Below are 17,897 nucleotides of genomic sequence, written 5' to 3'. Positions count from 1 at the left end.
AGCAGGATGTGTGAGAGGAGTTTCAGCGAGACTCCAATAATGATGGTATGCCAGAGCAATGATTCACAGCAATGAACATTTTGTGGGTGGAGCTGACTGAACAAAAGGGTATACTGTGTGACACACCGCAGCACCCAATGCCACCAGGATGAATGAAGAGGTGTTGGAAAGATGGAGGAGCAAGTTTGCTTGTGTATGTTTTGTTTTGTTTTTCATTGATTTGGGAGGATTCTTTGGAGAGTTTGCTGCAGGGGTAAGGAGAGGATATGAATTCCTTTTCCCAAATCTTAGGTCCACATATTTAACACTTTTGCTTTACTCCATGTGACTTCCTTTTGCAGCTTACAGATCAGTTGTTTTTTTTTAATGCAATTTGCTGCGTATTTCACAATGGATAGTCCTCACTGGACACTTTTTAAATGCACAGATGAAACTTCCCATACAGAATTTTCCAATCCTAGTTTACAACAATCATGCCATGAGGGTAAATTCTGGAACATGGAGCTGGAGCTGATATATTTGCAGGCCTAGCCTAGAGCACTAAGCAACTGCTACTCCTAGAAGACTCTCAAAAAGTGCCTTCAGACAAGACTGAAATAGCATCAACCATAGTCAGCTCTTCAAGCCGTGCTGTAAAGAGGATAGGCTGAAATTCATCATGCCTGCAAAGGAGCATAGTAGAAGCACCCAGAACCTGGGTGACATGCAATCAAGGTCTGTGTGTGGCTGAGCACTGTCCCACAGCACCTGTACAGGGTGAAGGAGGCTGAGACTCCTCCCAAAAGTCACTAAGTTATGACTTGCCTGGTGCTATGTACTATGTACACCCGAGGGAAGAAATACGCCTTCTACTTTTTACAAAGGAACTGAATGAACCAGGACAGGCCAGCCTGGAGACCAGGTCAAAGACTTCCTCCATCAGTTGGATGAGGCCAGAGGGTCCTATATGCCAAAACTTCACCATTTTTACTACTGTTTTTAGACATACTAACTCCATCACATGCTAATAAAATATTGGCACAAACTAAATATTTCGACACTATCTTCAGCAAAACTGAGAAACAAAAAGATGTAAGCTTAATATATGAGCATATTTAGACAGTAAAGAGCAATTGAGTAGAGAATGGCAACCAGAGAGTGGGCATTTTTTCAACTGAATTATAAATGTTAGACTCAATATTTTCATTCATGAATGTAGATTTTACAAGACAGCACATTCATTAAATTTACATACATCAAGTTGAGTGGGATAGTTAACACCATGGAGAGTCAGATTAAATTTAAAATGATTGACTATTTGAGCACTGGGCAAATACATACAAGCAGCTAGCTGAAGATGGTCAGGTGTGAGGAACTTCTGTCCGAATGCAAAATAAGGACTTGCTAGGCAGAGGCATGGCAACAGTCACAAAAATGGATACTGGTAAGACATTATTTTCATTGATCGATATATTTGTAGGAATCAATGAGAACACTGGAAGATAAACATGAACACAGCAACAGCAAACCAAACACTAATTCTTCAGTCAAGGATATCACTGGATTTCAATAGTGTCTGTGTATTGTTTCAGGGGTTGAAGCCAAGATAATCATTCTTCCTTACAAAGTGTTTATTAGTTTCATATCACTACAGCTACAAACTGGTTAACCATCTCAAGAAGAGGTACTCATGACACCCTAATTATCTGTCTTGGGACTATGAAGTTTAACATGCTAAAAGCATAATTTTACCCAAATATCTTCAAAAAATACAATTCTATTCTTAAGCACATTTGTATTTCTCTTCCACATCATTCAGTATCAAAGGGTCATTTTTAGTGTTTACCTCCATCTTGCGGTATGTTTTCACTACAATGAATAGCTTTCATGCAAACTGGAAAAATAAGACTCCATGGCCTTATTCCAGTACTAACTAGATCTATCTATCTTTGGCAATACAATAACTTTCATGTTTAGATTGGGTTTAGATATAAATAGAAAAGTGAAAGAGAAACCCCAGCCAGAATCTGAGCTGCAGAGATGACTCAGTCATTGAAGCGCTTGCTACACTGCATGAGGACCTGAGTCAGATCGCCAGCACCCATGTCAGAAGACAGGCATCGTGTCGTGGGCATGGAACCACAGCACTGAAAAATCAAAAGACTGGAGGATCCCTGAGGCTCACCAGCCTGAAAACAGCAAGACTCCAGGTCCCAGACAGAAATTCTATCTCCAATAATAAGATAGGTGCCTCCTACATACTGACATCTGACTTCCACATAGACACAAGCACACATGCACCCATACATAGGCCTACCTTCAGATAATGTACATTAAAATGAAATATGAAATAAAATGGAATGGAAATGCTAGCAAGAATCTACAACTTAGAATTAACTTTATTACTACTTTACTATATTCAGCTGTTAGTACATAAAGTTATAAACAAGCTTTTTCTTTTGTCTATCAATTTTAAATTTATGTGAACAGTGTAATCCAGTGGTTCTCAATCTGTGGTTTGGGGATCACCACAACATGAGGAACTGTATTAAAGGGTGCCAGCATTAAGAAGGTTGAGAACCACTGTAGTTTACACTGTAAACTATCTCAATTAAAAACTAAAACCCAAATTGTCTTCATGTCAATATCAAGGATCAATAAAGAAAAAAACAATTAAGCAACACTTTTATTTTATATTCTCTAATTTTAGTAGAACAAACAAGAAGTGTAATGAGCATTTAAGGTGGTTCCCAAGTGTGATTTACTTGGGAATAATGCCTAGCCAGAACTATCAAGGATATTCAGAATCACTCACCAGAACAGACACCCATTACATAATCCTTTGGGTAAAAGCGCCACTATTGATTAAAAACTGTCTCATTCACTTACTTTGAAACTTTTATAAACACTGGGCATTTCCTCATAAATTACATTACACAATTAAACAATCACTTAACCTCAGACACCAAGGCTGACTTTACCACAGGACAAAATTGAGACAGAGAAGGAGGTCTTTGCAGATATACAAGAATTCTCTTGCAGACTTCCAAGAGGATGGGCATCACACATTTAAATATTACCATAATACTTATCCTCTCAAAGTGCCTCTCTATGACCATTCTGTTGGTACCACAAACTGCCACCAAGTTTCCTAAGCCATTCACTTTCTCAAGTTAATAGTTGAGCACCGCTATTATGCCCTGGCACAAGCAAATCATGAATCAATCTGATAGACTGCTACACACACACACACACACACACACACACACACACACACACACCCTACTGCCTCCTCTTCCTCCTCATGTCTGGATTTTATTTCAACCACTCTTAAACTGCCATTAATCGGTTTTTGATTTCTACCCAATTGAGAGGCACAAGGGTGACAACTTACAGATTAGACAAAGACAAAGCATTCCCACACAACCTCTCCCACATTATCCAGTAATCATAAATAAACCTGTTGGGTTGTAAGAAATAAAGCATGCTTATAATATAAAAAATGGCTGTGTAAAGAATACTATTATTGGATAGAACTGCTGATAGGAACGTACAGCAATTAAATACAGGATGAGTGCAAAGAGGTCTTTGCAGGTTCTTTTTATTAAAAGTCCTGTGACCCTCAGAACAGGCATTCAATTACCTGACTAAAGGAATAGCTATGAGTTGATTCATTAGCACCAAGAATAAAAATGAAAGTAGTGTTACTGTGTACCCAGAGACTGACAATGCCAATCCTCTTCCAGTTGTAAGAAACCACAGCATCATTCTCGGGTTCTTAGTATCATTAATAAAAGAACTTTAAATCCATTTAACATGGATTCAGAAGAAAATCTGAGGACAATTTTGTTAGAGTCTGTGAGAAAAACTAAGTACAAGCCATCTGTAATCTTGGCTGCTTCCTGGAGGAGGCAGATGGAGAAGAAAGCCACGCCTTCCTTAGGCAGGTTCAGCAAAAGTCAGCAAGCAGCACTGTTGAGAAGAGGGGGCTCTGAAGAAAAGGAGTAAGAAAGACTTCCCTTGCTTTGCCGTGTTCCTGAGAAAAGCCAAATTCTTTCTTCCTTCCGTCCTTTTACCTTTGTCGGCACACACTGGCCCCATCCCCGCACACTGGCCCCATCCCCGCACACTGGCCCCATCCCCGCACACTGGCCCCATCCCCGCACACTGGCCCTGGAACTCTGGCTTCCTGTCTGTCTTGGGAGCAGCTCATCCTGCTGCCATCTCGCTGCAGTGCCATCTTGTAGCTGCTTGCCAACTTCCATGGCCTGCTTCCTTCTGCCCTGACTTAAAAGGCACAGCAGGCGATCTCTCTCTCCTTCTTCATCTCCCCGCTCCTGGCATCTGCCAAGACTTACAGCTTGTCTACTTTGGGGTTCTTCTCTCAAGCGCTAATAAAACTGTCCTCATACCCCCTTTCAATCCCATTTAAAATTAGTTTATTAATGAGATTTCAAAACCAAAGGAGGGAAGCCAAGTTCCATGGTGGCATTTAAGATCTAAAACATGACTCTGATCAAAAGTTTGGAGAAGTGATCTATTCCACACACGTATGTATATGTATCATAGCTACTCATTTAATCCGTACTGGAGAAGAGATTCCAGCATGGACTCCATTGACAGGCCAGTCTAGTGAGGGGCGGGGAAATCTAAGTAGAATACACAATGGGTGAGAGAACACAGAGAAGACCTCTACCTAGATACCTAGAGTGTCTTAGGATGGAAAAGAGAGACACCAGGGCTGTCTCCACAGAAGACAGAAAAAAAAAAAATAGGTTATCATTGGATTAGCCCAGGATGGTCCCCTTTTTAAGAACAGAGTTAAGATTTGAGACTGCAGGACACATTGTTGTTGGGTAAACAGAGATGTTCAGTAAAGAACAGCTTATAGCTACCTCAGGTTATTTTAAAAGTTAAGAATAAAGTCACAGCTGTAAAAAAAAAAAAAACATTCTCAACAGTCAAAACAATTTACAGCCTTTTATTACACAAATCTACTCAGTGCAAAGAACTAAATAAAGAATGAGAAAAACAACTGTTATAATCCATGGATATTCTAATTGAACACACAAAAAATATGAAATAACCTATAACAATAAAAACTAATAAGAGTCCAGAAGTTACTGACTACCAAAGTCAATAAACAAAATTATTTTATAAAGATGATTGTTACTATTTTAAAATTAGTACATGTATATTACCAATAAGCCTAGGAATAAATAATAAAATGCATTTTAGGAAGGCACTGTATGTTTTTATTGCTCAGAAACAGAAAACTTAAATATAAAATGCCTACATGTTGAAAAATTCAAAAAAGTTGTCCATTTTATTTAAATTAGAAAAGAAATTCATATAATTCCAATGAAGAACCCATAATGTTTAAAATAGTATTTGACTGATTTTAGAATTATTGCAGAAGCTGCAAATGCCAAGAATAAGAAAAATGATGGTAAGGCAAAGGGGTCGTCTTAGATACAGCTAAGAGTTACAGTCATTCACACAGCAGATAATTCTGCGGAGGTTGCACACCTTTTTTTTTTTTTTAATTTTAATTTATTTTGCAATACAATTCAGTTCTACATATCAGCCACGGATTCCCTTGTTCTCCCCCCTCCCGTCCCCCTCACCTTCCCCCCCACCCCATTCTCATCTCCTCCAGGGCAAAGCCTTCCCCACAGACTGAGGTCAACCTGGTAGACTCAGTCCAGGTAGGTCTAGTCCCCTCCTCCCAGGCCTAGCCAAACAATCCTGCATAGGCCCCAGGTTTCAAACAGCCAACTCATGCAATGAGCACAAGATCTGGTCCCACTGCCTGGATGCCTCCCAAACAGATCAAGCCAATCAACTGTCTCACCCATTCGGAGGGCCTGATCCAGTGGGGACCCCTCAGCCATTGGTTCATAGCTCATGTGTTTCCATTCATTTGGCTATTTGTCCCTGTGCTTTATCCAACCTTGGTCTCAACAATTCTTGCTCATATAAACCCTCCTCATTCTCGCTAATTGGACTCCCAGAGATCCACCCAGGGCCTAGTCATAGATCCCAGCTGGATCAACAACAGAGAGGGAGAACAAGGAATAGGAGACCATGGTAAATGAAGACCACATGAGAATAGGAAGAAGCAAAGTGCTAGAGAGGCCCACAGAAATCCACAAAGATACCCACACAACAGACTGCCGGCAATGGTCGAGAGACAGCCCGAACTGACCTACTCTGGTGATGGGATGGCCAAACACCCTAATTGTTGTGCTAGAAACCTCATCCAACTACTGAGGGATCTGGATGCAGAGGTTGCACACCTTTAATCCCAGCTCTGGGGAGGCAGAGCCAAGTGGACCACTGTGATTTAAAGGCCAGCCTAGTCTACATAGCTACTTCAAGACCATTAGAGCTACACGTTGAGACCCAGTCTTTAGAGAAAGGGGCAGGGGGTGGGGGGGGAGGCAAATTAAAACAAAAAATGTAGAACTAGACTAACTAATGAATCAAATCACACCACACTCTATGCAGCAACTAATCCACAACACTGGAGGATTACAGATAACAGGAAAGAATAGACAACTCAATAAACAGTGCTATACAGATGCAATTTCAGTATTTCAAAATAAATATTTCTTCAATAATATATACATTAACATTGAAATCTATTTCTATACTTCAAAACACCAACAAATGTGAAATAACAAGCCTCAGGCTACGACAAAATTTCTGCATTTCATGTAAACGGGGCATGAGATTATTCATAAGTTATGACAAAAGAAACAAATTAGTATGAAGGCAAAAACCCAACAAGAAAAGAACCAAATGACATAAGCTGGAAATTCACAAAACAGTAGACCCGAGAAAAATATGTATGTGAAAAATATTCAATTAACTTCTGATCAGGGAAAAGACATCATGTAAAGTGTGAGGAGTTCTGCTGACAGCTAACAGGCTTACCAAACTTCAAGTCTTATAACACCAGTGCAAACTGAGGGACAGTCTGCACATAAACCAGAATGGAAGGAATCTTCAAATGTGTCAAAAATATGAGGGAAAAAAATGAAACATGATAGCCAAATATCTTACACAATTCAAGACTAGATTATTTTGTTATAACAAAAATTATCGGTACTATTAGTTTAAAAAAAATCATGTCTATGAATTAACTCATAAAAATTGCTTGTTGCTTGAATTCTAAATTGGTCTTGTAATAAAAAACCCAGAGACAGATATTAGGGAATATGCTGAAAGATCAGAGAGACAGAGGAACAAGCCACCCCTTACCTCTAGGACTCCTCAGCCTGAAAAGCTTCCCTCAGCCAAAAGACTTTAGTTCCTGTCTCCTCACACGTTACATACCTTTCTCCGCCCACCCATATCATTTCCTGTCTCAGCCTTCCTAGTGTTGAGATTAAAGGTATGTGACTCCGAAGTATTGGGATTAAAGGTGTGTGTCACCACTTCCTGGCTCTGTTTCTCTCCTAGACTGAGTCAATCTCATGTAGTCCAGGGTGGTTTTGAACTCACAGAGATCCAGATGGATATTTGCCTCCCAAGTGCTAGGATTAAAGGTGTGTGCCACCACTGCCTGGCTTCTATGTTTAATCTAGTGGCTTGTTCTGTTCTCTGATCTTCAGGCAAATTTATTAGGGTACATAATATTTCACGACAGTTGCTCAGTGCTCTTTCTGATTTGGATAGTTGTATTTTGGCTATGAACTAGTATGCACCTATTTGTAGAAAATATACATTAACGTACTAAAGGACTATGGGGCATTGAATCAGTAACTTATCAAATAGTTCACAGATAAGATTAGTGCTTACTATACAGAAAACTACAGACAAAAAATGAAAATGAAAATTGAGTTAAAAGTATTGTTCATTTCTAGAAAAAAAAAGAAAAATATAATTATGGTGATATTTTACTTGTGCTGAAATGTGATTTTATTTGTATGTTAATAAAGTTGCCTGGGGATCAGAGCTAAGAGCAAGACATTAAGCAGAAGTCTGGTAGTGGTAGCACACACCCTTAATCCTATCACATGGTAGGCAGAATCTTGTGTATTCAAGGACACAGCCAGCATGGAGACACACGCCTTTAATATCAGTACCAACCACAGAGACCTGGAGAGGTCTGTATAGACAGGAAGTGATGAGGAAGTCATGTGTTTGGGTTTACAGTCAATGAGAAGGCAGAACAGAAAGGTAATAAAAATACAGGACACAGAAAGAAGGTCTCTCTCTCTCTCAGGGGAAGCGACAGCAGCGAGTGGTAAGATAGGGTGATCTTAGCTCTTGGCTACTGCTCGATCTCTGGGCTTTTAACTCTTTATTTGGCTCTGTGTTTCTTATTTAATAAGACCGTTTAGAATTAGATCTACATATAATTTTGGAAGCAGTACACAAAAGTACTTCAATTTTTGTCTATGGTGGTTTTCACTGCATTATTTTCTATATTGTTTTCTTATGTTTAAACATTTTACAATTAGGAAAATATCACTCAACAAAAGTAGATTTACATCTCTATTATATATTGAATACTGTTTCCAACACAAATGTAATACCTTAAGTATCTTTCTCATTTCCCTTCAATAAAAACGCCAATATATGTATTAGACAGGAGATCACCTAAGCTCTATTGCTTCAAGTATAAGCTTTAGAGATGGTGTATTTTACAAATGTGTTTTTTCCTAGTTCTTCTATGCTATGACAAAGCCCAATAAATATCTGCCCAGAAAGTGATTACAGCATCTCCATTAATATGTAAGTCTCTGAAGCACCTTTACTAGACTGTTTTCTTCTGCAAAATTCTAGAGAGGATTTCTAGAATTTAATTATTGACAGAATGATTCTGTTATCACTGGCACTCACTTAATGCATGTTGATGATGGCATCCTGATACATGACCTGTCTTACACAGTGCTCATCCTCTCAACAGTAAATATGAGAAAATGAAAAAAGAGGAATGCATGAAAAATCTCTTTCACTTTTTTAATATTTCTGTATTAGTGGGCAGAATAGCAATTACAGCTAGCCTTCATCTACCCTAACAATCTAAAGCAGAGAAACATAAAATATCTTTTAAAAAAATCTTAGAAGTCACCAGGCTTGGTACTCACCTTTAACTGTACCCTGAGGACAGAGGCAGATGGATCTCAGTGGGTTTGAGACCAGGCTGTACCATAGCAACTCTAGGCCAGCAAAGACTACATGGTGTCACAATGTCTCTTGTTTGGAATTCTGATACTAGATAGTAAATCTAGTAGAGGGACAGATATCCAAATAATAAAGGACAAATCTGCAAGGCACTCATGTATCACAGCTCAGGAGAGTTCAGTAGTGGTGAAGGTTTTAAAGAATGTTTGCACTGAAACATGAAATGTGAGAGAGTTTTCAAATAGAAGCATGATGAGACAAATGGAAGAGGTCATTGTAATTGCCCCACAAGAGGTACTACAGGAGAAGAGAAATACAGACAGAGAGACTAAGGCCAGAGAAGTCAACCAATATGGACCAATGGGATCAAGGATAACTCAGGCTGCAGTGAGTTTTCCAGAGAGGGAACTAAAAAAGGAACTGGAATTTGATGTCATTTTTTAAGGAATGTGATGTATTCCATTTCTAGTATGTTGAGATTTGACATCTTTTAGATAGCTAATTTTAGCTTCTCTTCTGTAGGAGGCATATGGGAGATATTATACAACATGAACAGCTCCAATGCTGCAGGAAGAGTGTAAAGAAAACCAAAGGATATAAAGACAAGACAGGAGAGACAGATGCAACAGTAAAGAAAAGGGGGACAGATGGAAGAGAAGATTCGGGAAGACTAGACAGAGACGATATAAATCAGGACCAGGAAAGAGGCACCACTCTGCCCACAGCAAAAACAGAAATCAATGTCACAGATTCTTTAAAAGATTTATTATTAAAAATCCATTTACAATCAGAGAGGTGTGCTGTGGGATGGTCTGTATGTCAAATGTGTTGCTGATTGGTCAATGAATAAATCACTGATTGGCAGTGGCCAGGCAGGAAGTATAGGCGGGACTAACAGAGAGGAAAATTGAGAGAACAGGAAGCTGGAGAGGGAGACACTGCCAGCCGCCATCAGGACAAGGAAGATGTAAAGTACCGGTAAGCCACAAGCCACGTGGCAAGGTATAGATTAATAGAAATGGATTAATTTAAGCTGTAAGAACAGTTAACAAGAAGCCTGCCACGGCCATACAGTTTGAAACCAATATAAGTCTCTGTGTTTATTTGGTTGGGTCTGAATGGCTGTGGGACTGGCGGGTGTCAGAGATTTGTCCTGACTGTGGGCCAGTCAGGAAAACTCTAGCTACAAATGGCGTCCAACGTGGTGGCAAGAGTTTCCACCTAAAACCTGAGAAAAAAGATTCTAAAACGGAGCTAAAAACAGCTTCCTAATTGTCTCTCTCAAATGAGCGGCAGCTGCCGGTTTGAGCTACTGGCGGGTTGCTGGCGTGCGCGCTCGACCTGCAGTATGGCGGGAATGAGGCCTCTGCAAGTGGCACATTAAGCTACATTGTGGATTTAGCCTTTGCTAGAACAAAACAAAAAAAGAGGTTTCTGGGCTACATGCTGCTTGGATAAAAGCATAGACCCACGATAGCTCCCAGAGCTGGTGGAAAAGGTAACACCGCCATGTTGGGAAGCTGAGGTGGGCGGAGCCAGCAGCCACAGCTGCTGCAGCTTAAAGCAATAGATTCACAATAAGACAGATTCAGATGTAATAGTTTAAAATGTGTGTAAAATATACGTAGGCTTAAAAGAGACAAAAAAAAGGTGATATATACAGTATAGAAACAAATACATGGTTTTAAAAAATAAAGTCTTTAAAGAGACAGTAAAATTAATATAAAAAATAAGCCACGTAGAGATGACTATTACACAGAGAGTCTGGATTGTGTTGTCTTTGGGATTCTTAACTACAGAGAGATATTTGATTGTAAAGGAAGCTGAGTTAAACCAGTATGTATATTTTAAAGATACTTTGACTTCAAAATTTGGATGTAAGGATATGTTGCTTTGGAAAAGAGTCTCTTTTGTTTCCACAGAAAGCAAGAGGCTATGGATTTGTTCCAGATTAAGACACATCAGGTTTGACCAGCCAAGACCCCCTGAAAGGTCTCCGATGACACCATGGCCCAGATGATCCAACATCCAGAACCGTTTCAAGACAACTGGCTCAGATGATACAGCCTCACGGACTACTCCATGATCCTAAAATTTTCTTTGTTTCCCCAGAAGATACAGCGCCCCCCTCCAGCAGGAAGTAGTAAGAGAAGCTACGCCCAAATTCCCAAATATACCAAGCTGACTTTGGAGATGTGTAAAGGTTAAAACCTTCCTTTTTAAGAAAAGAAAAGGGGAGGTGCTGTGGGATGGTCTGTATGTCAAATGTGTTGCTGATTGGTCAATGAATAAATCACTGATTGGCAGTGGCCAGGCAGGAAGTATAGGCGGGACTAACAGAGAGGAAAATTGAGAGAACAGGAAGCTGGAGAGGGAGACACTGCCAGCCGCCATCAGGACAAGGAAGATGTAAAGTACCGGTAAGCCACAAGCCACGTGGCAAGGTATAGATTAATAGAAATGGATTAATTTAAGCTGTAAGAACAGTTAACAAGAAGCCTGCCACGGCCATACAGTTTGAAACCAATATAAGTGTCTGTGTTTACTTGATCGGGTCTGAGGGGCTGTGGGACTGGCAGGTGAGAGAGTTTGTCCTGACTGTGGGCCAGGCAGGAAAACTCTAGCAACAGAGGTGCACAACCAAAAGGAAAAGGTACAAGATAGTAAACTGTTATAAAAACATACAGAGTAAAACTATTCTCTGCAGAAGGTAGAGTATGCTAATTTGAATAAAATTAAGAACATATTGGCCTTCCATTAACAGAATATAAATACCAGGTAGATTCAGAATTGAACCATCTACTGACTACATCCAAATGGTAAATGCAGTAGAACAGACTCAGAAGATGGGGGGAAGGGGAGCCACACAAAAGACAGTGATCAATGACATGGGAACAGTGGATGACATCAGAGGAAAGCAGAGCCAGAGCCACAATACCAGGCAAAGTGTCAGCATTTGCAATTTTCTATGCCTATGGTATGCATCATGGGCACCCACAAAGAAGCCCACCACCCTAACCCCTATACTGCGTGAAAAGGGGGACTACACCTATATATAATAAAAGCAATGAATCTCAAAATAAGGAGACTTTCTTCTTCTGTCTGGGTGAGCCTGGACTAACATGAACTATTGAAGCAGACCATATTCAGTGATGTACACAAAAGAAAGGCCTCCAAAAACTGAGTGTCCTGCCACTAATAAGGAAAGGGGACCTCAGTCTCACAACTGCAAGGAACAAGATTCTGCCAACGATCTGAATGAGTGGTAAGGGAACATGACAGCTGACACTAGCTTAAACCTCATGAAGCCTACAGAACCAGGATGGACTTCCAATCTATATAATCATAGCATCTGTGTTGTTTCAAGTCCAGAGAGATTTGTTTCAGCAGCAATATACCAGAAGCTAAGATAATCCCATAGGACACCAATGGCAGGTTATAAATAATCAAAGCAGCAAGTGCTTGGTCCTCCACTCCAGTCTAAGCCTACAGAGGACAGATTCATTCTAGGTAAGTAAGAAAAGCTAGGAAGGGTAATAGAGGGAAACTACACCTCTACCTCTAGCACCTATGGGCATGTCTAAATGGAGTAAGTTTGCAATGTGAAGAAAGACAAGCTTTCTCTTCATGATGGTAAGTTACATATAGTAAGCTAGCCATTTTTATTATTTGAAGACAAGGGGGAAAATTCAAAGGGCTAAATCTAAGAGGCCATGCCTGTAATAAGCACGTCACTTTCAGTTGTACCTATTCAATTCATGGTGTTCAAAAAGCCAGTTTCATTACAAACAATAAAAGAGTTTAAGAGCATTCATTAAAGTTGATTTCAGATATCAAGGCTCTATGTATATGCAATGCTGAGTCCATGAGAAACCAAGATGGGCTTTCAGTATATACCAAAATATAAACAAGGGTTGGGGGAAGCTCTTTGGCAGTTTAGCTGAGGCTGAGGGAGATGGCTTAACAAGTAAGGGTGTTTGACACCAAGACTAACAACCTGAGTTCAATCCCTAGAGCCCACGTGGCAGACAGAGAAGTGACTTCACCAAGTTGTCCACATACATACATGCACACAAATAAAGAAACGTAAAAATTAAAGGTATAACTAAAACTTCACTGCTGCTTTAGAAACTAGACCATTATGAGACCAAGAAAATCAATTCTCTAAACAAAAATAAAACGTTGAAGTATTACACTATACTTTGCATTCATTAAATAATCAAGTCAGTAATATTTCAGAGGACTATCTTGAGGAAGAAAAACAAGTGTTCTTCAAAATAAAGTTGCTACTTCTTATACAAATTAAATACTTTCCATAATTGGTAAATAGGAATAATTGTTTTTAAAACTCCACAACTGTGACACAAAGACTCTCCATATAAATTTTAAATATGATGAAACCTTTGCAAGGACAAATGCCAAAAGGTTAGCACAGCTGATTATTAAATGTTCCTGTGAGGAGAATTTCTATTAATAAAAAGTTATTCTCAGCCACAAATGAGACATCTTTATCTCCTTCCTCCACTCAAAGCTCAAGACACAGAAAGGTCCTAAGGGTCAGAAGAATGGGAGGACCTAGGCAAAACAGTGTCTTCTGGACATGAAAGGACCGATGCACTCATCAACTCACAGCAGCTGTGGTTGACTGCACAGAGCTATACAAGATGAAGCCAGTCCATTTCAGCAAGGATGGAGGAGAGGGTCATCTGGCTGCTAGGGGAAGGAGAATGAAAGTTTTAAGGACATGGACCCTGGTAGATTGAGCATTCTCAATGTTCCAGTAGATAAGCAACACAAATTGGACTCAATGAATAATATATACATTGTGTAGTTATCGTAAATATAAATATTTTGTGTGTACATATGTGTATAGATACATAGGTATATATAGATATATGATGACATGAAATAGGGAAGGGGGACAACAGTGGGGTGGATCTGGAATTATAGGGAGGGCTGAGGGTGAATATGATCAAAATACATTGTATGCATATTTGAAACTCACAAAGAATAAAGAATCTATACAATGTATATTTTAAAATACATTGTTCAAGTCCAGTGTAAATCAGCTTTCTCCACAGACATAAAATCAACTTTAAATTGTAAACAAACAATGGTGCCCAGAAAATGTCTCTAACCCTCATTTACAGAAGACAAGAGACACTTCTTCAGTCCCTTCAGCTCTCAGCTTCAGAGTTAACTGAGGGGTCCCTAACTGGATCAGGCCCTCTGAATGGGTGAGACAATTGATTGGCTTGATCTGTTTGGGAGGCATCCAGTCAGTGGGACCGGGTCCTGTGCTCATTGCATGAACTGGCTGTTTGAAACCTGGGGCCTATGCAGGCTCAGCCTGGAAAGAGGGGACTGGACCTGCCTGGACTGAGTCTACCAGGTTGATCTCAGTCCTTGGGGGAGGCTTTGCCCTGGAGGAGGTGGGAATGGGGGGGTGGGCTGGGGGAAAGGTGAGGGGGGCGGGAGGGGGGAGAAGAGGGAATCTGTGGCTGATATGTAGAACTGAATTGTATTGCAAAAAAAAAAACAAAGTCAAGAGCAGGTTTTGCATTCAAAGTATTCTAATATAATCAAGGATTCAGAAAGAGGACAGATTCTGTTCTGTATGTTTGGAAGAGAGCTTAGGAATGACTCATCCTTCCCAGATTAACAGCCCCAACAAAGCAACACTTCCACTCTACTTCTGCTAAATAAAATAAAGGTTCGATTGAAAAGACCTATTACCAAGCAGACCTGCCTAAGATTTAATAAGTGATCTGGCCCAGTTACCCATCAAGTATCCAGAATCACTTCAAATTGTCAAGATCCAACTCACCTGAACACACTTCTCTGTTACTGTAAGTGATCCTAGCAGTCACAAAAAGAACAGTAAAAACTATATTCAGTATTTCTTGGATGGTTGTCCTTTTAACTAACTGCATGTAATCATAAAATGTGTTCTCCACAATGTTTAACAGCAAGAGGCTGCTTTCTCTACTTACTGAGATGGTACTCACAGTTATCATTTAAACAGAGAATTTTAATGTAGTTAGAAGAGCCATAATAGTACCATTCCAAGTTTCACAGGTAATTAAGGTACATGTTCGGTGCATTGAAGGAAAGGGCCCTCTGCCACCGCAAGCCTGCAAAGGTCATACTGAAGAGAACTACCTTCACACAAGTCTCATTACTGGTGGTAAAGGCTAGCAAAAAGAGGTTTCTTTGTCCTTGGCCAAGATTAGAGCAGCTCATAGTGTCAACAGGGAAGGAATTCCAAATGTGTAGGTAAAAACCAAAACTAACACTTCATTAGGAGCTGGTATAATAGTGATGAGTTTCCCAAGTCTAGAGTTCATGAAAATCAAGTAATAAACATTAAAAATATATTTTGAATCACTGGTACTTATTAAAAATTCTATAAAGACAAACTTGGCTTTTATTCTTTCTGGGGTCTTTCTGATACTCTAGGTGTTAACACTAGACCAAATACTTGTGTTTAAAAAAAAAAAAAAGTAAGGTAGTATTATACAAATACAACACTCCTGCTGAACAACTGTAGAAGAGCTATTAATAATCTCCAAATTTCAAATACACATTAGACCCTAAACTAATAAGCAAATGCAGTATTTCCCTAAAAATGGGTAAAACTGCCAAAACTGATAGATAAAAGAACAGACATACACAGAATATGTAATGATTTGGAAATACACACAACACCCCAGAAGGGCTTAGAAAATCCTTTCCTAATCTTTTATTTTTCTGATCTAACTTTTCTGACCTCTCCCTGGTCCCAGAAGTTATTGGGAGCCTGCCTCACTCTACCATTTGCTTCCTGTTAGGTCCTCCATAGCAAGAGACTGCCCTTCCATCTGCCTGTCCAAATCCTAACTGCCACTTGGCCTAGGCTGACTTTCTCTGCAAATTTCAGGAAAATACCATAATATGCTACATGCTATATTTTCCTTGAAGCTAATTAGGTATCTTAAAAACTAAAGTAGTTTCTTCCTACACTAAACTTATAGAGAACTGAATTGTTAAACACTACCTTCTGGCATTGCATATGTAATTTTTCAAATTTTTTTTTGAATCATAATAGATATGAAACTTGAAAGTAGCAACCATATAAATAAAAATCAATTTATATATATAAAATCAGCATCAATTAGTAGTAAATGTTTTGAACATATTTAACATACATGGATTCCTGATCAAATCAGCTCATTTAGATTAAAAGCCAGAGGGTGAATCTGTCAGGAAGTCACAGTTAAAGACCAAATGAAGACGGCACCAAAGGACACCATGTGTCTCTACGAGAAAAGGCATAGCACAAAGAGAGCAGGTTCAGTTCAGTTCTACTGACCCAGTGATAGAGTGCCATTACTAACATGGCTACACTGCTAGCTGGGAACGGAATAAACAAGGACAAAGAAACAACCCGGAACACTCGATGACAAGAGAGCACTGCAACCATCTGAAGAGCAAATGAACTTGATCGCAATCTAGTCAAGAGAAAAGGATGCCATTTGATACTCCAGTTCTTAATAGATTCTGAATAAAACAGAAAACCAAAAAAGAATCAAAACTCTTACCATCATCTTCTCGAAGAGTTTTAAGACTTCGTTCTCAGACAGCGGCTTTGGAATGTTTTCCATTGTCTCGGAAGACACTGATGAGCGACTGCTGCTTCCAGACACAGTCTTCAGATTGGGAAGAGGGGGGCGCTCTTTCTTGCTCCCTGGAATTCTTATGCTGGCAAATTTGTCCAGCTATGAAGAAATATAAAATAGCAAACAAGTCAATATCTCCTCATGCATTAACACTTATCTAGTTCCAAAAACAAGTAAAAAACACAGAGCCAATCACATTGTCACTGATTCGTCAAATGACAGTCGCAATCAGAAGCTTCAAAATTAACAGTATTGAACACTGAGAGGTTCCAGCAGGAATCCTATTTCAAGGCAGAAGGGAAATCATATAACTTCAAGAGTCTTTCAGATTTTAAAAGTCACAGAATTTCACATTAAAGATTCTGGTGCCAGATGACCTCTGTTTTATAGATAAGCAAACTGAACAGTCGCCCCAAAGCAAGTCAGCTAGCACTTACGGCACCAACTGTTACTTGTTGCCCTGCAAGCCAGCCCTCTTGAAGACTGTCCCCTAGCAGGGGACAAAGAAGGGCACAACAGCCATGGATCAGGAATTTAAATTTTGAACTGTAATGCCTGATAACATCCCTTTTTGCTCACACCAGTCTACATCTGAACTTTCTGGGTATCTACAGAGTAGGGCCTTAATACAGCTAAATTTTTGTTGTAACAGAATGTCTTCTCTAACAAGATCAAATAGCTGACTGCTAATTGAAAATATATTAATATTAGTCTAGAAAGCTGATTTATCATTCATTCAAAATTATCCTCACAAAGAACCTAGATTCCTATTTCAAGACCCATAAAACTTTCAAAAACCAAAAGGGTAAAAAAAAGGCTTCAACAATGTAAGGCTATTTAAAGCATAACCACTGATTATGTAAATTTCTCAACATTGCTATTAATATACACCTATTGTTTTCACTGTAACATAAATAGGGGACCAACAAGATTGGCTCAGTAGGTAAAGGCACTGGCCAGCAATGATGATCTGAGTGGGACCAATCCATCTACATACACAAATAAATAAATAAATGATTGAAAATGTATGGATTAATGAAGTGCAGTAGACATTACAGTAGTACTAACTACATATGGTTACTGAGTTCAATGTTTAGTTCATTAGCTGCATAGCCAAATTTC

The 17,897-nt window shown here is 39.4% G+C and overlaps 1 protein-coding gene across 3 annotated transcripts in view; it reads right to left on the bottom strand.

Annotated features, from left to right (window-relative positions):
* The window catches only part of Diaph3 (diaphanous related formin 3), a 502,378-nt gene that overhangs the window by 426,445 nt on the left and 58,036 nt on the right, over window positions 1-17,897 (bottom strand). For all 3 annotated transcript variants that reach the window (XM_052732620.1, XM_052732621.1, XM_052732622.1), the window contains one exon: window positions 16,698-16,874. In XM_052732620.1, the coding sequence (XP_052588580.1) occupies window positions 16,698-16,874 (177 nt within the window). The remainder of the gene's footprint in view (window positions 1-16,697; window positions 16,875-17,897) is intronic.

This window comes from Peromyscus californicus, unplaced genomic scaffold, assembly GCF_007827085.1.
Source record: "Peromyscus californicus insignis strain IS unplaced genomic scaffold, ASM782708v3 Scaffold_12__1_contigs__length_115047231, whole genome shotgun sequence".
Classification (NCBI taxonomy): Eukaryota; Metazoa; Chordata; class Mammalia; order Rodentia; family Cricetidae; genus Peromyscus; species Peromyscus californicus.
This window is presented reverse-complemented; position numbering and strand designations above follow the sequence as displayed.